At 46.5% G+C, this 24,119-nt stretch overlaps 2 protein-coding genes and 2 non-coding genes across 6 annotated transcripts; all 4 read left to right on the forward strand.

Moving 5' to 3' along the window:
• The first annotated feature begins 417 nt into the window (after positions 1-417).
• On the forward strand, positions 418-11,524 carry CCT6A (chaperonin containing TCP1 subunit 6A). The gene is made up of 14 exons (XM_053366477.1): positions 418-595; positions 2,686-2,749; positions 3,450-3,584; positions 4,558-4,731; positions 5,082-5,185; positions 6,077-6,187; positions 6,338-6,497; positions 6,630-6,712; positions 7,947-8,043; positions 8,662-8,809; positions 9,164-9,297; positions 9,605-9,707; positions 10,714-10,786; positions 11,189-11,524. The coding sequence occupies exons 1-14, from the start codon at positions 462-464 to the stop codon at positions 11,259-11,261; spliced, it is 1,593 nt and encodes a 530-aa protein (XP_053222452.1). The 5' UTR covers positions 418-461; the 3' UTR covers positions 11,262-11,524.
• On the forward strand, positions 4,025-4,156 carry LOC128403272 (small nucleolar RNA SNORA22). The gene has a single exon (XR_008327919.1). It is a non-coding gene; the product is annotated as a small nucleolar RNA SNORA22 (small nucleolar RNA).
• LOC128403271 (small nucleolar RNA SNORA15) lies at positions 5,460-5,597 on the forward strand. The gene has a single exon (XR_008327918.1). It is a non-coding gene; the product is annotated as a small nucleolar RNA SNORA15 (small nucleolar RNA).
• Positions 11,525-13,851: 2,327 nt separating the features above from the next.
• On the forward strand, positions 13,852-23,624 carry SUMF2 (sulfatase modifying factor 2). Of its 3 annotated transcripts, none has more exons than XM_053366806.1 (9): positions 13,852-14,056; positions 14,752-14,893; positions 16,054-16,168; positions 16,532-16,576; positions 17,815-17,965; positions 18,881-18,936; positions 20,985-21,069; positions 21,612-21,780; positions 23,054-23,624. In XM_053366806.1, the coding sequence occupies exons 1-9, from the start codon at positions 13,957-13,959 to the stop codon at positions 23,184-23,186; spliced, it is 996 nt and encodes a 331-aa protein (XP_053222781.1). In that variant the 5' UTR covers positions 13,852-13,956; the 3' UTR covers positions 23,187-23,624. The 3 variants fall into 3 exon arrangements, with proteins under 3 accessions (XP_053222781.1, XP_053222783.1, XP_053222784.1); XM_053366808.1 differs by having other exon boundaries at positions 14,755-14,893; XM_053366809.1 differs by lacking the exon at positions 23,054-23,624 and adding an exon at positions 22,457-22,955 and having other exon boundaries at positions 13,854-14,056.
• The last annotated feature ends 495 nt before the right edge of the window (positions 23,625-24,119 follow it).

Genomic DNA, 24,119 nt, shown 5'->3' on the forward strand with positions numbered 1-24,119 from the left:
CTCTATTGAAGGAGGTTAGGAGGAAGTGAGGTTTAGGTAACCTAAACATAGGTTAAAAATAAATACTAGTGCTATGAATTATTTATATTATTTATATAAAATTATTTAGATCCTTAAAGGGAAACACTTAATTTGCCTCAGAGTAAGACATCATGAATATAGCATGAGGCGCTTATGCATATTCATGGCCTAGTTTGCCAACGTCGGGGCCGAGGCCTGCCACGATTTTGCATAGCAACCGTCTCTAACTGCCATCCAGGCCGCCACCGTTTGCGCCCGAGGCGGCTTCCTCCTGAGCGACGGGTACGCCGGACCAATGGGAGCTGAGAGGCGGGCCCCCGAAACGGCGGAGTATTCTAGAAGGGGCTAGGACGCCACAACCCCCGCCCTGTCGGCGCCTGCGCAGGGACGCCCCTTTCTCTTATCACTCCCTTTCCTTTTCCTCGAGGCGGGCGGCCGACATGGCGGTGAAGGCGCTGAACCCCAAGGCCGAGGTGGCGAGGGCCCAGGCGGCTCTGGCCGTCAACATCAGCGCGGCGCGGGGCCTGCAGGACGTGCTCAGGACCAACCTCGGCCCTAAAGGAACCATGAAGATGTGAGGAGAGGGGAAGAATTGGGGGGATGGGAGAGGCCGGTGGGCGCGCGCGGGGGGGGAGGGGAAGGAGCGTGGATGCCGGGATGGGCGTGGCCACGTCGATCTCAGCCCACCCGCGTGGCGCTCGAGGGCGGAAATGGCGGCGCGTGCGCAGAGCGTGCCAGTGAACCCCGAGCCGACTAGGGACTCTAGACCAGCGTATGCATGTGTACAATGATTTGGTTAGCCCTGCTCATAGTAGACCCATTGGAATTAAGATTATTTAAATACTATGCTTTAATGTTGTAACCCGCCCAGAGGAACCTTCGGGTGAAGAGCGAGTAATAAATAAAAATAGTAATAATAATAATGGCACAACTAGTGTAGGCCATTAATTTTAGTGGGTCTGCTCTGGAGGAAAATGAGTAATAATATATAGTAATTTGTTATTTATGCCCCGCCCATCTGGCTGGGTTCCCATTGTCCAATTCGTCATTAATGCTATCGTTATTGATTGATTCCTAATCTCTCCCCCCCCCCCTTAGAAATGTTGAACTGTAATACTATGGCATCTGCCACTACCCTGGGGGTATGAGGTGAAGCAGAGTCAGGCCATTAGCCTACCAGGCTCTATTGCCCACAGCAGCGGTGGATAGGCTTTCAGGCTTGATGGATTTGCTTAAGATTTTTACTATCTAGCATTGAGATCCTCAAGCTATAGAGCCAGAACAAAATGATGGTGCAGGCTGAGCTGTACACCTAGAGTTAAGGAGCAGGGTGTATCTGAGCATGTGCTCAGCCAAATAATTTGCTTTGGTACCACAGACTTATCTCATCTTGGACTTCCATTCACAATTACAAATCTATTCTTTGTGAGCTGCTGCCATTTGGATGAGACAGCAGTGGGCTTGATGCATCCATAGTATGACTTGACCATATGTGATGATAATTCAAATGTGTCAAGAGTTCCCTCTCTTGCACAACTCCTAAGAGTACTGGAGTCATCTGTTGTTTGGTGAGGCAAAGCAGCTGCAAAGAAAATCAGGAAAGGAACCTGGGCCTGTTTGTTTTCATTTGTGTGTGTATGTATGTATGTATATATATATATATATGTGTGTGTGTGTGTGTGTGTATATATATATATATATATATATATATATACACACACACACACACACACACAAAAAAAAAAAAAACAGGGGCGGGCATAAAGTTTATCTCTGAGCAACTTGCAGTATACTTACTGTTAGCTGCCTGGGCAGCTTGCAGTAGACAAACGCATTTCTGACTCCAAATTCTAACAATAGGCAATAAACTACCCACCTCCTTGTGCCTAAATTATACTGGATGAGGGTGTCCTGGAGTGGGTTTTTGTATAAAAGGTCTGAGTTCAGTTTTGGCTTCCAAATAAAATCTTAGTCTTCTAGTTACTTAATTCTAAATGTATGTCTTTTGCAGCAGGGTCTGGTTGATGGATCTTGGGTGGGGCAGGGGGGAGCAGATCCCGGTCTGAAACTGGAGAGGTGCTGTCAGTAAGCGTCAACAATTGAGCTAGATGGAGAAATGTCCTGACTTGGTACAAGACAGCTTCTTATGTACTGAGTGGAGGGCAGCAATTTTTGGCTAGCCTTTCCCAAAATAGAGGATAAGCCTGTCCGTGGTTGCATATTACCTCCAGTATTGGTGTACTATGCCTCTGAATACAGTACCAATTGCTAGGGCATCATGAGTGGGAGAGGCTGTTTGTATTCATATCCTGCTTTTAGGCTTGCCAGAGGCATTTGGTTATCCATGGTTTGAACAGAATGCTGGTCCTAGATAGGCCTTTGGTCTGAACCAGCAGGGTTCATCTTGTACGCAGCTACAAGGACCCACCTGGCCTTTCACAAGTGGGCAGGCAGAGGTGCTTAGAAGCAGCTCCAACGTTGCTCCTCATCCTTCCCAAAAGAAGGACGAGTATCTGGTTGTGACATGATCCCTTTACCTAAAAAAAATGAGTCATTTTGCATATGCTGCCAGCAGCAGGGATGACTCTGCTATAATCACCTCATGTCCTCAGCAAGAGGAGGCTGGGACCAGAGGGTTGATGGCTGTGCTCTGTCCCCACACAGGCTTGTGTCTGGTGCTGGAGATATCAAACTTACCAAAGATGGCAACGTCTTGCTTCACGAGATGGTGAGTTCTTTTCTCCCCTGGAGTCCACTAAGAACATTGGCATAATCTGGAGGTTTGTGGTGGTAACTGTAGGCATGAAGAATTGGCAGCAGGTTGAACATAACTGCCCATCAGAGGTTCATAACTTGGAAGATTATAGGCAACCTTAAAACCATGAGGTGTATCCAACTAAGTCCTCATAGTGCACCCATTTAAATGGATAATCTTGACTTAGATCCATTGATATCAGTAACTTAATTGCATATGACTTTAGTTGGGTACAACCCCAGATGTCTAGTCCAGCCTTTCAGTTGCTGTTGAGCTCTGGCTCCCATCAGCCACCACAGTCAACATTTGGGGATGATGATGGGGATCCCAACAATAATTGGAAGGCTCCTCCAGATTAGGGAAGGGCAGATCTTCTTGAAGGATCACTCTTAGGTTGTGTCTTTTTTCTTTTCTTTGAAACATAGTTTTTATTTTCCTCTTTCAACTGTTTAGCATGGTTGCATTGGGATATATCTTTGTTTACCTCAGAGCATATGAAAATTAACATGCAGTTTTGAAGTGACTGTTCGCCATAAAAGCCTGGTTCCTTCTCTGGTTCGGATCGTGGCATAAGATGCCAAAAATACCTATGCAAGGTTCAGTGTTGGGCTGATGGGAAAGCACACTGATGAAGAATAACTCTTTTGGCTGTTGTTCCCCTTGTACCTCGCAGCAAATCCAGCACCCGACAGCCTCCTTGATTGCCAAAGTAGCGACAGCGCAGGATGACATCACTGGCGATGGGACCACTTCCAATGTTCTCATCATTGGGGAATTGCTCAAGCAGGCAGATCTCTACATTTCAGAGGTGTGTAGCAACTTTCTTACTTTTTTATTTGCCCTTTGCTGGGTTGTGGGGGTTTGTTTGTTTGTTTGTTTGTTTGTTTTTTAGGTGCTTGGCTGCTCTTTAGTTTCAAATTAAATAAGTTCACTTACGAGGTTTCATCGTTTTAGTGATGCTGGCACAAGCCTTTGGATGAAGAAGAAATGGATGATACAGGAGGAATTTCTGTTGTAGTCTCTGACACTAGAATGTATATTTTTGGAAGGGGGTGGAGCTCATCTGTCTGGCATCTTTACTGCGGAGCTGGACTTCTGTGTTTCTTTAGACCAGGGGCTGATGGGAGTTGTAGTCCGAAACAGCTGAATGGCAGCAGTTTGGGGGAGGCTGCTTTCTTCATACATCTGCTTCTTTGTGGTGCAATCAACAGTTGGCTGTGTGAAAATTTATGGAGCTTTCAAATCCCATTGCACGGTGAACACCCAAGTGAGCTCTGTAGTTCCCTTGGCATAACTCTGTGCTAGAGTAACCTGTGCTTTACCCTCTGCATTTCAAGGAACATATTTCCTTTCAAATGTATTCAAAAGGACAGGACAGTTGATCCTTGGGAGCAGACTTATTTCTTGATGAAAAATTGACAAGATTCTTGAAGGGGAAACTTTTTACTGCCTTCACAGATTTAAAGGCAGGTTTTGATTCTGATCTCCAGGGTCAGTTATGGCAGAAACTGGATGATGCTCTTGTGAAAGGCTTCTTTGCCTTATTAAGGCTTATAAGGATATACCCATTACCCGGGGAATTAGGAAAGGATGTATATTCTTGTCCCTACTCCATTCAATCCGTTTTTAAATGATCTTGTGGATCTGTTACATTGTGAGATTCCAGTATGGCTGATGTCCCCCCCCCCCCCCCCCCGCTTTGCCCAATAGCGCATGACTGAAAATATTGAGAGGGTGGTGGAAGTGTGCAGAAATTTTTTAATTGTTTGGTTTGGTGTTAGGGTTTGCACCCTCGAATAGTCACGGAAGGGTTTGAAGCTGCCAAGGAAAAAGCCCTCCAGGTCTTGGAGCAAGTCAAAGTGGTCAAGGAAATGGACCGGGAGACTCTCCTGGACGTGGCCCGGACCTCCCTCCGCACCAAGGTCCATGCTGAGCTTGCCGATATCCTCACAGAGGTGAGCATTCAAGAGCCCTTTTAGTTTTCCACTTCAGGAGAAAAAGAGGTGAGCTTTCACGTTTTGATTGGGAGGAAAGCAGCAGTGGAGGCTGGTCCATTGGGGGGGGAGGGGTTGCCCCACCAGCCTCTACTCAGCCTGGCCACACCTGCTGGCCTTCTTACCTGCAACCAATCAGGAGGTGGCCCCGCCTCTCATTGCCTCTGGCTCCGCCTACCATAGGTGTTCTGGCCTTCCTCCCAGTCTTATGGCCGTCAGCTCCCACTGCATCAGCAGAGGGTAGATATTTGGGGAGAGGCTTGCTAGGTCTTGGAGTGGCCTTTGATGGGGGCTGCTTTTTCTCTTTCCAGGCCGTCGTAGATGCCATTCTGGCCATCAGAAAACCAGAAGAACCAATAGACCTGTACATGGTGGAGATAATGGAGATGAAGCACAAATCTGAAACAGACACAGCGTAGGTACAATGGAAGGGGTCTGTCCTTTAAATCGTTCTTTACATTTCTTCTTCCACTGCCTTCCTACTGAAAATCACACAGCTGTCACTGTGTTGCATTTTCTGCTGCTGAGGAGATGGCAATGTGCTTAACTCTTTCCATGTGGCAAAGAGACAGAAGGCATACATGCTGTGGCCAACAGCCCCCCTTTGTCCATGCCAAGGATGCCGTTCTCCAGATGGTCTCAGTTAGAGGTTCTGAGCTGTGAGAATCAGACTGGCGTAAGCTTAAGGGGCATGGATGAATTCTGTGTTGGCTTTGACAGTGGCCAATGGAGTCAGACACCATGCAAAATGAAAGTTCCTGCTGTGGACACTCCTAGCGGTATGCTGCATATGTGGTAGCCTGCCCAAGTCTGGAAGGGATACAGGTCTAAATTGTTTGCCACATATTAGGAGTCAGGATGGTAGTAGAAAGCAGGTGGCTGCGCATAGAATAAACAGGACACAAAGGTTGTTTAATCAGTTTACAATTTGATGATTCAAACACAGTTAGAGTTGGAAGGGACCCAAAGACTTTATTCCTAGCTTGGTATTTGGTTAAATTGGAAATACTAATTGTTGCTGCTGTAGTTTTGCTTGTTTACAATAGAATTGTTTAGCTGTTTATTGGTTGTATTTAAATTATTTTGTAGTTAGTGTGTATTGTTTTCCTCTGTTTATTATTATTCTGTGTTTCCCCACTCTGGGATTCAGTGAAGAGCAATAAAGATGATATTGGAGGGGAGGGGAGTTTCCTTTGTAATATGACTTTTCCTTAGACAAGTAGAATTAAATATCAAATTAATTAACCTAGGACAAAATTCTCAATAAAATACCGTAATATGTGAAATAAAAACTTCTTCTTAACAGGCTGATCAGGGGACTTGTCTTGGATCACGGCGCTCGCCATCCAGACATGAAGAAGAGAGCTGAAGATGCTTACATTCTCACTTGCAATGTATCACTAGAATATGAAAAAACGTATGTATGCGATGAGGGTGGCAGGCTTAATTGGCTGTAGGCTGGTCTGGTCTTCACATTCATGGGAGGAGTTTTTTGGCATCACTTGAGTGTGCTTCCACCTATGTGCTTACTGTGGTGAGTTTCCAATCATGTTTTTTCTGTTCCTAGAGAGGTGAATTCTGGATTTTTCTATAAAAGCGCAGAAGAAAGAGAGAAGCTAGTTAAAGCAGAACGGAAGTTCATTGAAGATAGAGTGAAGAAAATAATAGACCTGAAAAGAACTGTGGTTGGAGAGACAAATAAAGGTTTTGTAGTAATCAACCAAAAGGTGAGGGAGTTGGAGTGAGGAGCTCAGAATTGATTGGGACAGTTTTCTAAGAATAGACCTTTCATTGCAGTAGTTGCCTTTCAAACTACAATCTGTAACATTTCAAAATAATATTAATTTCTATTTTTTCAGGGGATTGACCCTTTTTCCCTAGATGCTCTTGCAAAAGAAGGAATCGTCGCTTTGCGCCGAGCAAAACGAAGGAATATGGAGAGGTCAGTTTCTGGAAGGGTGGGAGGAAACATCTTGGGCACCAGTTTTATAAAGTTCATAAGATTTATCTACTACTTGATTGTGCAAGATCTCAAAACAGTTTACAAAAAGAATAAAACAATAAGATTTTTTTTTTTTTAGTAAAAGCGAAACAATCAAAAATTCAGTATTCTAAATATTTGGTAAGGCTTGTGTAAATAAAAATGTTTTTTAGCAGGTGCCAAAAAAACAGTGCAGGCACCTGCTGAATGTCAACAGTCAGGGAGTTACAAATGTGGAATGGATATTTTGGGGCACTTGTAGCAGTGCAAATTCAAGAGGGCATATATGAGAAAGGCAATCTTACAAGTAGATTGGTCCCAAATTATTGACGGCTGTGTCTACTCATAGAACCTGGCCTGGTGGCAAATCAGCAAGCAGTGCAGATCTGAGCATATAGTAGTTCTTACAGTGATCGGCTGTTCTGGAAACAATTGAGGAAGAGCCTGAGAGAGCTGGTCTTGGGCAGAGTTGGTGGAAAGGGCCCACTTCTCCCACATGGAGCCAGCTGTCCTGGCTGCTGCTGAGCTGGTCTCTGGTCAGGGGGAGAGAAGGCCTGATGGAACTGCCATAAGACAATTGCGAAAAGGGATACTCTTTGTGCTGGAGTGATGCACAGCAGCTCTGGGAGGAGGGTAGACTTCTCTTGTGCCATGATTCTAAGTGCAATTGGAAGACCATCAGCACTGGTTTCAGTGAATCTTTGCTTCCAATATAGCTTCGCACTGCTGACTCCAGTTAGTTGTGTTTAGCCAAGCTGAATTTATTCTTTAGTAGGAATGGGTACCTAGTGCTCTGTAGATGATGTACAGTGGTACCTTGGGTTAAGAACTTAATTCGTTCTGGAGGTCCATTCTTAACCTGAAGCTGTTCTTAACCTGAAGCAGCACTTTAGCTAATGGGGCCTCCTGCAGCCGCTGCACGATTTCTGTTCTCATCCTGAAGCAAAGTTCTTAACCCGAGGTACTATTCCTGGGTTAGCGGAGTCTGTAACCTGAAGCGTATGTAACCCAAGGTACCACTGTACTGCAACTCGCATCAGGGATGGCCCGGTGTTCAGGGATGGTGGTGGTTGGAGTCCAACACCACCTCCGGGATAGTGCAGGCAGCTTTCAAGAAGCCAATCAACCAGTGCTATTGGTTAGGTTCAACTGCGTGATCTTAAATGCTGAAACATGACTTTTTCCCACCTCCCAGGTTGACCCTTGCTTGTGGAGGCGTTGCTATGAATTCTGTGGACGACCTCTCTGTGGACTGCCTGGGACATGCAGGACTTGTCTACGAATACACACTGGTATGTGTCACCTTCTCCTTTCACATTCCTGGCAACAGTTTTGTTTCTGTGACAAGTGTTGCAAATTGGGAAACTCCCAAATGAAGTCTCTTAATGCCTTCTGGATCAGTGAAGGCTTCAGTACCTGCATAAGTTTTGCCAAATGGTGGTAAGATTCCCCCCCCCCCCAATAGTATTACACAATTTTCTTTTGTTGCTCAGTTAATTGGAAAATGCAACTTGGACCACTGAGTTAAAAATAAATAAAAGCATCTCAGGGAGTATAGTCAGTAGACTGCCTTTGCTGGTGCCTGGTAGATTGGGCCAGGGAACCAGGTAGAGGGCCTTCTCGGTAGTGGCAACCGCCCTGTGGAATGCCCTCCCATCAGATGTCAAAACGATAAACAACTACCTGACATTCAGAAGACATCTTAAGGCAGCCCTGTTCAGGGAAGTTTTTAATGTGTGATATTTTAGTGTTTTTTGGTTTCTATGGAAGCCGCCCAGAGTGGCTGGGGAGGCCCAGCCAGATGGGCGGGGTACAAATAAATTATTATTATTATTATTATTATTATTATTATTATTATTGTGGCATTTATAACACTCAAATAATTCATTTCCTCATCTTCTTGGCCCCAGGGTGAGGAGAAGTTCACATTCATTGAAAAGTGCGACAACCCTCGTTCTGTGACGCTGTTGATCAAGGGGCCGAATAAGCACACGCTGACACAAATCAAGGATGCTGTCCGGGATGGATTACGTGCTGTCAAAAATGCCATTGAGGATGGTGAGTGGGTATTAGAAGCACTTCATAAGGCTTTGATGGGCAGGGCATGGTGGGTTAAAAGGGGAAACTTTGATTTTGCTACATCTTCTCTAGCAATGGTGGTGGTAGTTCAGTACCTAAGGGGGGAGAGCCCCCCACAAAACGCCCCAAATGGTGTGGAAATAAGAATACGAATTCTGTATTGTTAATAACATAAGAAAGTGTCCAAAATATGTAATTTGAACAGTCCTGTGCAACCACTTGTAAAACAATGAGCAGCAGAATGTTACAGTTGAAAGGAACAAACATATAATAGTCAAAAGGATGCACATGTTGCCTTGAATTCAAAGCTCTGTCACATTGTCCTTTTTGCAGGGTGTGTGGTCCCAGGTGCCGGAGCCGTGGAGGTGGCTATAGCTGATGCCCTCGTGAAGCATAAGCCCAGTGTGAAAGGAAGAGCCCAGCTGGGAGTCCAAGCTTTTGCTGATGCTCTGCTTATCATTCCAAAGGTCTGCTTGATGGGAAAATAAATCAATTTAAGGTGTTAAATTTACTTAGTTTTCTACTCAGTGGTTAAGGCAGCTGGGCTGAGGGAAGTTGTATCTGGAATGCACCAGGCTGGCAAAGGCTGGGTTAAGGAGAGAACCATAAATAAAATCTCCAAAAGGTGCTCCAATTGCAGAGGAAAGAATGCAGCTGGAAGGGCAGGTTAAAAGGAAGATGAGGACAGACCGAAATCTGAAGTGACATGTGTCATGAGTGTTGGCAGTTGTGGGGAGAAACCTGAATTTTCTTTGTGTTGTGATTCTTTCTCAGGTACTTGCTCAGAACTCTGGCTATGATCCACAAGAAACGCTTGTGAAAGTTCAGGCTGAGTACGCAGAATCCGGGCAGCTGACTGGTGTGGACCTCAACTCTGGTAAGGGAAAGCGTGCAGTAAAATAGAGGTTGGCTTGATCTCAAGAAGGGTTGGGACCCTGATGAATTGTTTGAAGCCCTTCTGGATTTCAAACTTGGTGGAAGTGGAGGAGAAGTTGGCTGAGGAGCCCCCAAAACTGCTTATTTGACTTTCAAGTATTCTTCGTGTGGCTCTGAGTAATTATTTAAGGAGAAACAAACTCTCACCCAGAACCCAGCCTCTGGAGAGCTGTTCAGAATTCCAGCTTGGTCTAAACCAGTTCATTTGGCATGCTTACCTCTGTAGAAACCACTGAGATGGGGTTAGTTGTATGAACTGGTTGGGGGTCAGCTCTTCCTTTATGAAATGGGTTGGGGTTTTTAAAAAAAATAAAGTCAAACTGGTCTGTGTGAGGTGTTCTTGACTGTCCGACCTCCAACAGAGTGAATTCTAAACCATAGAAAACCTGGGCATTGAGGACTATGGCAAATGTCCAATCCCAGATCCAGTCCCCACCATCTCCAGGTAGGATTGGGAAAGGCCTCTATATGAAGCCAAGGAGAGCCGCTGCCAACCTGTGTAGAGCAAAAGTTGCTTACTCCTCTCCAGCTCCATGGTTTTGGACCAGCGCTCCTCAACATCTCTGAGCAGTGGCTGATGGGCTCATAGGAGCCCCAAGAATGGCTGAAGGGGCTGTAGATCAGCTGCTTAGGGTGGTTACAGTTCTGAACCAGGTGGGCCAGTGGTAGAAGTTCTTTGGTGTAAGGTTGATCAAGACCTATAGAAGCCTACTGTTGCCTCTCCCCCCCCCCCCACCTCTTGGAATAAGATGTAGGTCATCATTTAGCTTCTCTAGGCTTCACTTCAGGTTTTGTGTGCTCAAGGCAGAATTGAACCCAGGCTTCGCGGCCTAAAGCACACACGAGCCTGTGAATAAATTTGTTCAGTCTCCATTATTGTTTGAAGTATGTCAGTCAGCTACAGCATTGCCGTTGGCTTTTAAACATTTCTTTCTTGTGTTTTCCAGGTGAGCCAATGTTGGCGGCGGCAGCTGGAGTTTGGGATAATTACAATGTTAAAAAGCAGCTGCTTCATTCAAGGTAAACGTTTTTACAGCTAGCAGAAGTTGGCAGTTAAAAGAAGAAACCATTTGCTTTTAAAGGGCTTGGCTTGCAGTCCTTCACAGATCCGTTGGGCAGTCAAGTCCAGTTGCATTTAGTAATGCTTCCTTTTCAGCAGGCTGGGATGGTTTTGCGCTAGACTTTGCCTGTAGTCCAAAACAGCTAGAGGGGAACCTGGCAAAGGATGGGGTAAACAAATGATTGGGCTTGGAAGCTTTCAGGGGTTTCTGTGAGGGGGCAAATATGAAGCATACATATTCAGAAGGCTGTATAGGAAGTAATACGAAGGAGGGAGGGAGGATGTTGGTTGCATTCCACAATCAATGAAATTTCTCTTTTCTTTTCTCTCCTCTCTCCTCCCTCCCCGTTTTTCTCTTCTAGCACCGTCATTGCAAGCAACATTCTCTTGGTTGATGAAATTATGCGTGCCGGGATGTCTTCTCTCAAAGGCTGAGCTGAAAAGCTGGCTTGAGGGCAGAGTGTCTCTTACAAGCAGCCTCTGGAACGAGTTCAAGGTGTCCCCCCGTATCCCTCCCTGCACAATTTAGGTGGATTTTCAGGCCAGCACGAGGAATTGGAGCTCTGCCTTTGGGAAACTCTGGCCACTCACAGATGAAAATTGTTAGCTTCTGTTACTATTTATTTTTTACATGCACTGACTGACTTAATACATCTGAAGTTACTGTCTTTCTACCCAATAAACAGTTCTGCTCTCTGCTTCGACTGTAGCAATGTCAATTTATGCCAGTCTGTTCTTTCGTCTCTTGCTCTCAGTCGCTGTTCCTGGCTTCTCTGTGTTGTTGGCAGGAGATTTAAGAGTTAACCCCCCCCCAGCCACCCTCCTTCCAGGTTGACTTCTGACCAATAGCAAGGAGGGTGTTTTCTCAGGTCTTGATAAGCTGGTGGGGAAGGGGGTGTTTCCAAGACAATTGCAGAGGTGAATCTTGTCCTCTGGCGCATGTTCATCTTGCTCCATGGGCAAATGAGCCTGGTGAAAAATTATTCTGTAATGTATCTCACCGCCTTTGGCATGGAGATGGCTTTCTTTACAGTACCCTACCAGAGAATTTTGGCTGCTACCCATTACCTCATGTCAGCGGATGAATGTTCTTTTCAGACTGGGGGAGATAAACAGAACCCCAAAACCAGAGAGAGAGGAAGCTTAAGGGCATGCTTGGTCCACAGAAAAGAACAGTCTATACCTGATTTTTAAACCAGTGCTTCTCAAAAGCTGATTGTGGGATTACCTGGGGGGACCTTAAGAATTAAGGGGGTGATGGAAAGCTGATGTCACTTGGTCAAGTTTATTTAACTAGTTTGAATTGCATTTTGAATAAATTGTTGAATTTTATAGCATTTTTTCCCTTAGTGGATTGTGAGGTTTTCAACCTTTTGGGGTCCACAGCTCCCCTGACCACCTGCATTCTTTCTGTGGCACCCTTGTGGGGCTCAGGAGCCCAGTTAGGCCACCCTTTGCCTGCAGAGCTGGCAGCCTATCACCCTTTTTTGAACACCCTCCCTTGTGGAGTGTTCCCTCAGCCTTTTCTCCTCTCCTTTCTCCTTGGGATCCCTCCAGGCAACCACTGCTGCGGCCCCTGGTCTCTGAGCTGCCCCCCTGCCCCAAACCACAGTTTTAAAGGGTAGGCTATGGGGCACCGGGGATGAGTTTATGAAACTGAAGCAATGGGGACTTGAAAAAGATTGGGAGCCACTGGTCTGAAGATTGCTTTTCCAGCAATCAGAACCTGCTTGGAAGCCCCCAAATGAGGATGTGAACGCGGCAACCCTATTCTTTATACTCGGCAACTGATTGCTGTAGACTGCATTTGCAGCTGGAGGTTCCATTTATGCAGCAACCCTAACATGGCCCAATAGACCTCTCAATCTTCCACATGTTTGCCCAATCTTTTCAACAGGCCTCAACCAGCGACCATGTGAATCAAAGCATGAGTGGCCATTCATGTATTGATAAGATTTGGGGCTCCTCCAGGGCCATTTCCCATCCTTGGGAGCAACATCCGAAGGGCTGCAGGTGAGGCAGTCCTGCCCTAAATGAATGTCAGGATCCCTCCTTTTGAGTAAAGGTTCTCTACTCGCATCCCCTTGGCCTTGTTTTTGTACTGGTATCCATGATATGTCCAGCTTGCTCCTTGGGGCAGAGACCTTTAATTCTCGTGTCATTCCATAAGGCAGCCCTGGGCGGGTGGGTGTCACATGCAGCCTTTGCTACAATATTTTGCTTCAGAGTAAGAATGCAGAGGATAACTAAAGACAAATGGTATTTTTAAGAATATTACAACAAATTTTAAATGGTAGTCTTTCCAGCTTGCTAATAAGAAATCTGCGATTCCTGCATTGCAAGGGGGTTGGAATAGATAATCCTAGGGCGTCCTGTCCAGTTCTCCAGTTCTACGATTGCTTTGATATCTTGATGGCTGCCTTTTGATATAGCCCATGCATTTACCTGTTAATAATTTGGAAGAGAGGCCTATTAAAAATCATTGTCACTAATAATTCAGGTTATTTATGTACGCAACAACTGGTCCCTGTTTTGTTAGCCCCAAAATAGAAAGTGAGCGAGGTCGCAACCAAAGAGGATTGGCAACTTGAGTTGACAGAATATGCAGAACTTGTACATTTAACATATAGAATAAGAGAGCAAGAAGAACATACATTTAAAGAGTGGAAAACATTTATTGAATATATGGAAAATATACAGCTGAAAACGCTGGCAACAGAGTAGCTAAATATTTTTTGGCGGATATAAAAGTGGAACACTGATTTGAATGGTTATAGTAAAATATGCAAGGAAAATATGTAAAATGAACTATGGAAAGAGAAGAAGGGAAGTCACTGGATATTTTTTGCAGTTTGTAAAATGTTTATTTGAAATTGTAAAACAAAGTTAATAAATTATTATTTTTTAAATCCTTCCAAAACAGGGAAGCAGAGTCATGCACTCAGCGCAGTTTTATTTTTTATGGGGGGAGGGGAGAGAAAACGAAAAGAAAGCTTCCCACGTGCTCTTTCCTCGGCTGACCCCGGAAGCGATTCCTTGCCTTGCGCTCGGTTCCCTTTGCTGCCTTCAGCTGCAACTCAATTCTGGGCGCGGGAAGGAGTCGGCGGGCGTCTCTCTCGCTCCCACTGCCATGGCGTCCGGACCGGCGTCGGGGCGCCGCGGCGTCGGGGTGCTTTGGGCCGGTCTGATCTCCGCCTGGGCGCTGGCCGGGAGCAGCTCCCAGCAGCCCGGTGAGTCGCCCGCCCGACTTCCTCCTTCGGATCGCAGGCAGGAGAGTTTCTCCAGGCTGGTCTTCCTCCTCATGGGTAGACCTATGCCTTGCTTGCCCCCCTGGGGAAGTTGCATGAAACAGATTTCAGCCTTGCAAGGCAATTATTCTTATTGAAGATGCATGAAACAGATTTCAGCCTTGCAAGGCAATTATTCTTATTGAAGATGCATGAAACAGATTTCAACCTTGCATAGAAATTATTCTTACTGAACCTTCAGCAATGGGGGCTGCTCAGACATGGCTTCATTAGGATCGCTGAGGTTAATGAGCCTGGTTAGGAGTATTTGGTGTCCCTATCTTCAGGTGTACTTGTGCAATGCAGGTGTGAGCACACGGACACTGATGCATCAAACTTATTTCAGACTTAGATACCCATCATCTTTCCCTTCCCTGTTTTCAACCACTGCAAATGGGCATACTGGAACGATTCCCCTTGGTGCCCTAACATTTAATGGTGTCCCCTGTTGGTGGATGCTAATATAATTCAGGCATATTTTTTTCTGCAGAGACATCATTTCATATAATCGTAGCGTTGGAAGGGACCCAATGGGTCATCTAGTCCAACCCGCTGTAAAGGCAGAAAGGTAGGAATCGTAACCACCATTTTTGTGTGTTTTGACTCTCTATCCCTGTTGATTTACACCCTCCTCTCAGCAGACGACAGTGTGGTGCGGCTGTCTGGTGGGGTGTTCCAAATCGGGGCAGGTTTCTTGGATGGTAAAAAAGGAGACGGAGCCTTCAGGATAGTCAAACCGTTCCTGGTGGACAAATATCCAGTCACCAACAAGGACTTCCGGTAAGGAATAAATCCCACGCTTGCTTGAGGCTGGCTGGGCTCCTGGGTCCATGGGAATGTGGCATTGCAAAATTGCAATGATTTCTGTCTCAATAGGACATATGAATAGGACTTCAGAGTGTTCAACATGTTCTGCATATAGTTTATTTTTTATTTCATTTATAAGAGTATTTCTAAGCTGCCAGCTCGTTTCCCATGCCTGTTCTACACTGGCTGGCAGCAACAGGGTGCTAATTCCAGCTCTGGCTGAAGACGTCAGGGATTTGAACCCGAGACCGTCTGCATGCAAAGCACATCCTCTGCTGCTGAGCTATGAGGGCTCTTCCCTGAAGCAGATATTGAGAAAATTCAAATATTGGCTATATATGATGCTCTATGTAGTTTAACTGTCCAGTGGGAAGTGTTCAGATTAGGACCAGTGTAACTGATGGCAAAAAAATGATGGTGCTTTCCTCTACATTTATAAAACTATGCATGAGGTTGAGAAAGCGGACAGAGAAAAGCTTTTCTCCCTCTTTCTCGTAACAATAGAACTCATGGGCATGCAGTGAAAGTGAATGTGAGAAGATTCAGGGCGAATAAAAGAAAGTCCTTCATGCAGTGTATAGTTAAACTCTGGAACTCACTCCCACTGGAGGCATTGATGGCCACCAACTTGGATGGCTTTTAAAGAGGATGAGATGAATTCATGGAGGAAGAGAGGGCTATCAGTGTCTACTAGCTGTGATGGCCGTAGTCTGTCTCCATGGTTGGAGGCAGTAATGCTTCTGAATGCCAGTTGCTGGAAGCCTCAGGAGTGGAGAGGGCTCCTGGGCTCAGGTCATGCTTGCGGGTTTCCCATTAAGGGCATCTGGTTGGCCAGCGTGAGACCAGGTTGCTGCCTAGATGGGCCATAGACCTGGTCCAGCAGGTTCTTTTTATGATCCTGCTATCTCACATCTCCCATCCAGTAGCCTCCCAGGATGTTTATGGTTGGGAACATAATAGGTAGAAAAAGAAAATGGGTCAAGAGAGGTGTTCAGATGTGCTGGTTGAGAAAAGTTGGACTGTCAATCAAAGCAAGCTGATGGGAGTTGTTGTCCAAAGCAGCTGGAGGGCACCAGGTTGGGGGAGGCTGATCTAGGGATTTGTGTCTAAGTTCCTGGTTTGAAAACCAACAGGGAGTTTGTGAGAGACCAGAAATACAAAACAGAAGCTGAGCAATACGGGTGGAGCTTTGTCTTTGAGGATTTCGTCCCCGAAGAGCTGAAGAAGAAAGTGACACGGAAACTCGAGGTAGGGGACAGCCCTAGAGACGAAGGGTGTTCCTGGTGGGGCCTTAGGTCATGGGGGTAAATGTCCATCACAGGCCTGTTCCTGCAAACGATATGTTTCCTCCCCCCGAAGATTCTGGATGTTGTCCCTCCAAAAACTGAGACTTGCCAAATCCTAAAGTTTCTGTGCCATGCTATATAAAAGGCTAGCTTGATGCTACCTGCCCATGGTTTGCCCTGCTCTCAAGCCATTGGCCAAGCTTCTGTGATGTCACTAGTAATACCTTTTTCCTAAAACAGGACATAGTTATTGTAAGGGGGGAGGTGGGCTGTATTAGCACTGGTGAGATTTTTGCTTTGAACACACTTTTCTTCCTCCTTTTAGTCTGCCCCGTGGTGGCTTCCTATCGAGAAAGCATTTTGGAGACAGGTGAGTCTTACGTAGGGGCAGGGGAATGTTCATCCTTCTATAAGAGTGATGTCACTGAAATGGTCCATGTTGGCATCCAAGGAAAGGGAGTAAAAAGTGGCCATTAGCTGGAGCCCACAGATCATCATAGAGCCTATTTTTGGAAACCGCTTTGAGGTTTTTCAAGCGATGTATGAACTCTGTGAAATAAAAAAATAAAAATGTCACAGTTCACAACCTGATACACCAGATCCTTATTTCCATCCACCTGTCGCAACAAGTAAAAGAACGTCCTGCTTCATGCAATGCCTAGTTAAACTTTGGAACTCCCTCCCACTGGAGGCAATGATGGCCACCCACTTGGATGGCTTTAAAATAGGATTAGGCAAATCCATGGAGGAAGAGAGGGCTATTGATGGCTGCTAGCCAGGATGGCTATACTTTGCCTCCGCAGTCGGAGGCAGTGATGCTTCTGAATATCAGCTGCTTGAAGCCACTGTGGGGGCCAGTGCTCTTGTGCTCAGCTCCTGCTTGCAAGTTTCCTAGGAGAGGTCACCAGGAGAACAGGATGCTGCACTAGATGGGCCAAGACAATGTCAGACGATTGACACTTGTCAAAGTTCAAGGGAGGTTGCTTTAACTTGCATCCATCTGTCAGTGTCAATTAGCTGGTTGTCAGTTACAGGGAGCCCCTCTGAAGTTTCTGCAGAGGGGAAATTGCTCCCCAAAACAGAACTTTTTTTCCAGAGAAATCAGTTTGTCTTCAAAGCGCTGGAGGAAGCTCTTTCAATGCAAGCCACTTCCTCCTCCTCCCTTGGCTACACTAGGAGGCTAGTTTGGTGTTTGCCCCAGACAGGAGAATGAGGAACAGGCTCGCCCCTCCACTACCCAGATTAGGGCTATGGTTCAGACTTTTTTCGGGGCCCCTTTGTCCCATAAACTCCTCCCCACTGCCCCCTACCCCCTACCCTATAAAAAGCATTGTGCAGAATAGCGATTTGCATGACCCGCTAAAGAAGATCATAACACAGTGACATTCAAAACAGTTACAATTAATTGCACATTTACTCAAAAATCCTGGTAAGACTATTTACGGTAGTTTAATTAAGTCAACAAAACTGATGCACTTGATCCAGGGATCAAGCTTCTCTGATAGTCAGCAGTGGCCGCCATCCTGGGTCTGCACTGGTGCTCTGTGTCATCGTTGTTTACTGATACTGTGGGCTGGTTCAAGGCCTACTCAGAGTAACCCCAATCAGCCCGCAGGTCCCGGATCTGGCATCAAGGAGAGGCTGGACTTCCCGGTGCTGCACGTGAGCTGGAACGATGCCCAGGCCTTCTGCGCGTGGAGAGGGAAGAGGCTGCCGACCGAGGAGGAGTGGGAGTTTGCTGCCAGGGGGGGCCTGGAGAGTACGTAAGCGAAGGGCCTGGGGTCGCAGTGGCGGTGGCGGCAGCTTCATCTGGTCAGCGTATCCAGACCAGGGGAGAGCAGGCTAAGTTTTTTTGGGGGGGAAACCCTCATCCAAAGAGACTAGCCTCTGAGCACAAAGCTGGCTCTGAAAGGCTTTAGACAAATTGTCAGGGCACGGGGAGGAGACAAAAACGAGGTTTAAAAGTATTTCGTTATTGCTGGCAGCTGTTTTTGTGCCCTGGATTCCTATAAAGTGGGGCAGGGGCTATTTTTTCTCCCCTTTCCTCCCTTCCTCTCTCTCTCTCTCTCTCTCTCTCTCTCTCTCTCTCTCTCTCTCTCTCTGTGCTACTTTCTTTTCTTTCTCTCCCCTCTCTCTGTGCCACCCCCTTAACCCTCACTTCCCCCCCATTCCATCCATGTGAAAATTAGGCCTTCTAGGACCACATAGGCAGTACAAGTGGTAGCAGATTTGTGAGGGGTTCTCTGGTTAAAGTGGGGAGTGTGGCATAAGAAGGACTCCCCCCCACACTCTAAGGCTACATGCACAACAGGTTTCAGGATTGGGGCGTCAATTTAAGTTTAGCCCAAAGGCAGCAAAACCGTTCTGACCATCTCTCTCTCTCTCTCTCTCTCTCTCTCTCTCTCTCTCTCTGAATTCAGGCATTGGGGCGGGGGGCAGGGTAAGATTTCCAGCTGAGCTGCTGCTGTTCCCCTTCTGCATCATCATCAGTCGTTTTAATTTAACATTTTTAGGATAGGATTAAAATCACCCTTTCCTGCTCACGTGGTTTGATAAGAGAAGGTGGGATTTGTGTGTGTAAACATGTTGGAACTGATAAAACCAGCTTAAAAAATGACCTTTTCTAAAAAAAATAAAAATGACCTTTTCTTTTCCCCTCCCTATTTTTTGCCAGACAGGTTGTATCCTTGGGGGAACAAATTCCTCACCAACCGTACGAACCTCTGGCAGGTAGGAAAACTGGAGAGCAGGGCTTTGGGAACCTTGGTTCCAGCCTTCCCCCAACCTGGTGCCCCCGGCTGAGGAGAGTTGTAGTCGGAAACACCTGGCATACAGCTTACTAGTCTTCCGTTTGTGTTTTGTCCTGACTCCTATTTATTTATTACATTTATATCCTGCCTGTCCTCTAAGGAGCTCTAGGTGGCATATCTAGTTCTCTCCCCGTTTGTTCCTCACAACAGCCCTGCGAGGTAAATTAAGCTGAGAGGCAGAGTGGTTGCCCAGCAAGGTTCATGGCTAAATGCGGAGGGTGCGGATTTGAACCCTGGTCTCTCTGAGGCCCTAGTCTGACACTCTAACCACTATGCCACAGCTGGCTGTTGAAGACTGGCCCCTTCTGCAGGAGTCTCTGTGACTGCAATATTTTACCAGCCTCCGGGGATTCTTAGGAAAGCGACAAAGCAACACCCAAACTTTGGAACTCCCTGCCTCTTGACATCAGGCAGGCGCCTTCGCCTGTTAAAAACATTTGTTTCGATGAGCTCACCTAGATGTTTAGAAAGCTAATGAAAATTTTAATTCTGTTTTTAGTCTATTGTTATTTCAGCTTTTCAAAAGCCTGAAATGATTGCTGTTATTTTTGCTTATCAATAGCATTACTGTCTTATCATTTTTGTAATCCCTTGAGGTGTTTTTTTCTATATGAAATAAAATAAAAAGCTTGTATCCCACATGCCTTTAACTCTGTGGCGTGGCCACACTTGGAATATTCTGTGCAGTTTTGGCAGCTGCATCTCAGAAAGCCACCTGGGCATTTCCTGCCTAGTGTAAACCTCCTGTTTTTATTATGATAAACAAAATAAGCCAAAGACAAGGAGCATAAAGAAAGACCATTACAGCACGTTGAAAGCAACATACGGTTGGACATTATCATTGAACTTGTTACAAATGTTACGAAAAATACAAATGAACCTGGTTTATATGTATTATTTTGCAGTAAGTCAATTAATCATAGTTACTGTAAATTATTTTTTCTCGATCCATTTGGATATGCAGGCAACCCCCAGTCTGTTCCAGGTCATCTCACACAATGACGGAGCATGCATAAGCCCCTGTTCTGGCCACTTCCCAGTCACTGCGGTGCATGCGTGGCCGCACATCAATTGTTGTTGTTGCTGTTTAGTCGTTTAGTCGTGTCCGACTCTTCGTGACCCCATGGACCAGAGCACGTCAGGCACTCCTGTCTTCTACTGCCTCCCGCAGTTTGGTCAGACTCATGCTGGTAGCTTCGAGAACACTATCCAACCATCTCGTCCTCTGTCGTCCCCTTCTCCTTGTGCCCTCCATCTTTCCCAACATCAGGGTCTTTTCCAGGGAGTCTTCTCTTCTCATGAGGTGGCCAAAGTATTGGAGCCTCAGCTTCAGGATCTGTCCTTCCAGTGAGCACTCAGGGCTGATTTCATTAAGAATGGATGCGTTTGATCTTCCTGCAGTCCATGGGACTCTCAAGAGTCTCCTCCAGCACCATAATTCAAAAGCATCAATTCTTTGGCGATCAGCCTTCTTTATGGTCCAGCTCTCACTTCCATACATCACTACTGGGAAAACCATGACTTTAACTATACAGACCTTTGTTGGCAAGGTGATGTCTCTGCTTTTTACGATGCTGTCTAGGACATCAATTGGGTGTGCTTAAATCAGTCATTGCCACCCGCCAATTACTAGCCGTTATAATCTCAGCAGCAGCTATAACACTGAAACACTATTTTTTGATCATTTCCTGCAATAACAGAATAACCAAGCAGAAATATTTTAGGTTCCCAGGGTATATGGTATCCTAACATATCAGAGACATTAGCCTGAAAGGATTACCAGATTTCTGCAGCTTCTTAACGGACGCAATCCGGAGTGTTTTTTCAAGGCCAGTTCTCACGTTTTGCTGCTCTTAGTTACAACTGAATCAGCTTATGCCCTGGGGTGTCCTTTGGGGCTTGTGACTCCAGCTGTGCAACAGACACACACAAATAGTGAGTGGATGCTTCTTCCCTCTTTCCCCACAGGGCAATTTTCCTGCTGTCGACACAGCCGAAGACGGCTACCATGGGGTCTCCCCAGTGGCTGCGTTTCCTCCTCAGAACAACTACGGTAAGGAAAGTTTATTTATTGCATTGATTTCCCACTTTTTCCTCCAAGGAGCTGGAGGTGGTGCACATGGTTCGCCTCCTCCCATTTTATCCCTAGTTATCCCTGACTAGCCCAGTTATCTTCATGATGGCCAAGGGGGGATCTGAACCCTGGTCTCCTAAACCCTAGTCTTGACACTCTAACCACTGTGCCACACTGGCAACTCCTCCTTCTAGACTCCACAAAGCTTCCTTGGATCGCTTAGTTGGTGGAGCGTGAGGCTCTTAAGGTCAGGGATATGGGTTCAAGCCCCACGTTGGGCCAAAGATTCTTGCATTGCAGGGGCTGTTGGACAAAATGGCCTTTCAACTCTGTTTTTGTGATTCCATACTCTGTTACCAGGACTTTGTTCGAATCTTCCTTTAGCCATCCCACTCACTTGAAAAGCCCTGGCCAATGAGCTACAGTGGTTTTGGTTCCTGAACATGTGCAGAGTGCATTTTCCTCCCCAGTGGGGGAGGAAAGCAAGTAGCCTAACCAACTGCTGTTGCTCTGTATCCCAGGCTTATATGACCTGTTAGGAAATACCTGGGAATGGACAGACTCAGAGTATAGTCCAGAGGGGCCTACCGGGGTCCGCCATTCTGCTCAGGGGATGCGTGTTCTGCGGGGAGCCTCTTGGATTGACACGGTGGACGGATCAGCCAATCACAAGGCTCAGCTGATGACAAGGTAGGTTGGCCCTTGGGCTCCTCATTAGCATCGCCCCACCCACCTGCTCCACCCACTAATATTTAGCACTCATTTTGAAAACTGAACGCCTCAGCTGTCCAAAATGGACTCCCGTTTTCTGAATCTGACAGTCGTAACTGAGGTTTCACAATTTAAATCTCTGAAATTTTGGTTTTGTGGGAATGGTTTTTAAAAACACACACGGGCGACATTTCTCCCTGAAGTATTAAGCCACATTCACTTGACAGTAGTCCATATTGCAGTCAGTGGGGCTTACTTCTGAGTAAAATAGCACTGATTCTAACAGGGATGAAGAACTTCGGGGTTGCAACACTGGAGCGCTGCTGCCAGTCAGTGTAGACTGTACTGAACTAGACGGACCTGATGGTTTGATTCTGTTGACGGCAGCTTCTTACATTCCTCTGAATTTGTCTGATCCTCTTGTAGAGCTCTTGATTTAGGTTCATGAGGACGAGGGACCTTCAAAAGAAGGGCTGTGAGCTCAGGGCAGGGCAGCTGCCTAGCATGCAGAAGGTCCCAGCAGCCTCTCTTAAGAAAAGACTCCCTGGAGAGCCACTGCTGCCAGTCAGTGCCAACAATACTGAGGTGGGCTGGTGGGCTGACTCAGTATGAAGCAGCTTCTTGGGAACTAAGCTTTCCCCCTTTCGCTCCTTAGGATGGGGAACACTCCAGACTCGGCCTCGGACAACCTGAGCTTCCGGTGTGCTGCCAGCCTTGCCGAGCAGCCACCCCCGGCAACTGGGAGCGAAAAAGCAGAGCTCTGAAGGTACTGCCTCCCAAAAGGACACAGACCTTTTCTCCCGTGGAGAGACCGGATCCCCGCTTTGGTTCTGGGGAGGAGCCTCTTGAAAAAGGAGGTTTAGGAAGGGCTGAACTGATGATGCTGCAAGTTTGAGGCAAAGGTGTCTTCCCCAACCTGGTATCTTTCATATGTGGTCAGACCCTAAGGGTCAACCCCCGGCAATGCAGGAATTACAGCTCTATATCAGAATCATAGAGTTGGAAAGGACTCTGAGGATCATCTAGTCCAACCCCCTGCAATGTAGGAATATGCAGTTGTCCCATATGGGGATCGAACCTACAACCTTGCTGTAACCAACGGAAGGTCACCCAACCTCTCTATAAAAACCTCCCACCAAGGAGAGTCCACCACCTTCCGAGGGAGCCTGTTCCTCTGTCCAACTGTTCTTCCTGTCAGAAGTTTCTTTGTAATGTTTAGTTGGAATCTCCTTTCCTGAATCCATTGTTTCAGGTCTGACCCTCTGGAGCAGCAGGAAATAAGCTTGCTCCATCTTCCACGTGGCAGCCCTTCAGAAATTGGAAGAGGGGTCTTGTTTCACCTCTCCAGGCTCAACATGCCCAACACCCTCAGCTGCTCCCCGTAAAAGGCTTGGCTTCCAGACCCTTCATCGTCTGGGTCACCCTTCCCTGCAAGTGTTTCAGGGAGGTTGATGGGAGTTTGAGTCCAGCCACGTCCAGAGGGTACCAGATTGTGGGAGGCTGAGCTGCAGAACACTGCAGAATAAACGGATTATAACTTGGAAGCGCACAGAGGCGCCTGTTTGATCATAGGATTCTAGAGTTGGAAGGAGACCAAATGGTCCTCTAGTCGAACCCCCTGCTATATGAAGAACCCTGTAGACATCACTAAGCAAGTGATTTGAGGAAGCAAGATGTTGCTGTGCAATGAACAAAAGTCGACATCCAATAAATAAAGCACATTTATTCATTCTTAAATCAATCCCTCCCCTAGAAAACCAATCCATTCCCTTCCGTGTGTGCAGCTGTAATAAATAGTCATAATAAATATTTCACACCCCTGAGCTATTGGGCTGATGCTATATATAGCAGGACATCCCTAGCCCTCCAGATGTTGCTGAACTGCAACTCCCATTAGCCCTGACCATTGGTTGTGCTTGCTAGGGCTGATGGGAGTTGTGGTTCATCAGCACCTTTTCTAAGGCTTGCTGGACACTCACTTTGCCGCCGGGCATCACAACACAGACATGAAGCAGCAGTTGTGTTCCTGAGTCCACGGCAGGCCAACCAGAGGAGGCAAAGGCCTCCCTCCTGGTCCAGCATCCTTGTTTCCAACGCTGGCTGCACAGACGCCTTCAGGAACACGAGAAGCCAAACTTGAAAGCAAGAGGCAACCCCAGCTCCCCTGCCCAGTCCCATTGTTTGTGCCCTATGATCTGGTATTCTGAGGTATACAGCCTCTGACACTGGAGGTTCCATGTTTATCTCTCGCCACTCACAGCTCCTGGAAAACCATGCATTTGTCTAGTCTTAAAAGATTTCTTGGGGCAGCAAATTCA

This window comes from Podarcis raffonei, chromosome 15 (genome assembly GCF_027172205.1).
Source record: "Podarcis raffonei isolate rPodRaf1 chromosome 15, rPodRaf1.pri, whole genome shotgun sequence".
NCBI classification, from domain to species: Eukaryota; Metazoa; Chordata; class Lepidosauria; order Squamata; family Lacertidae; genus Podarcis; species Podarcis raffonei.

Bases quoted from the DNA above. Each gene is read 5' to 3' on its own strand.
- CCT6A (XM_053366477.1), top strand. From the start codon at position 462: ATGGCGGTGAAGGCGCTGAACCCCAAGGCCGAGGTGGCGAGGGCCCAG. The intron at 9,298-9,604 runs GTCTGCTTGATG...ATTCTTTCTCAG, and splicing joins CTCTGCTTATCATTCCAAAG to GTACTTGCTCAGAACTCTGG. The intron at 9,708-10,713 runs GTAAGGGAAAGC...TGTGTTTTCCAG, and splicing joins TGGTGTGGACCTCAACTCTG to GTGAGCCAATGTTGGCGGCG.
- SUMF2 (XM_053366806.1), top strand. From the start codon at position 13,957: ATGGCGTCCGGACCGGCGTCGGGGCGCCGCGGCGTCGGGGTGCTTTGG. The intron at 16,169-16,531 runs GTAGGGGACAGC...TCCTCCTTTTAG, and splicing joins AAGTGACACGGAAACTCGAG to TCTGCCCCGTGGTGGCTTCC. The intron at 17,966-18,880 runs GTACGTAAGCGA...ATTTTTTGCCAG, and splicing joins TGCCAGGGGGGGCCTGGAGA to ACAGGTTGTATCCTTGGGGG.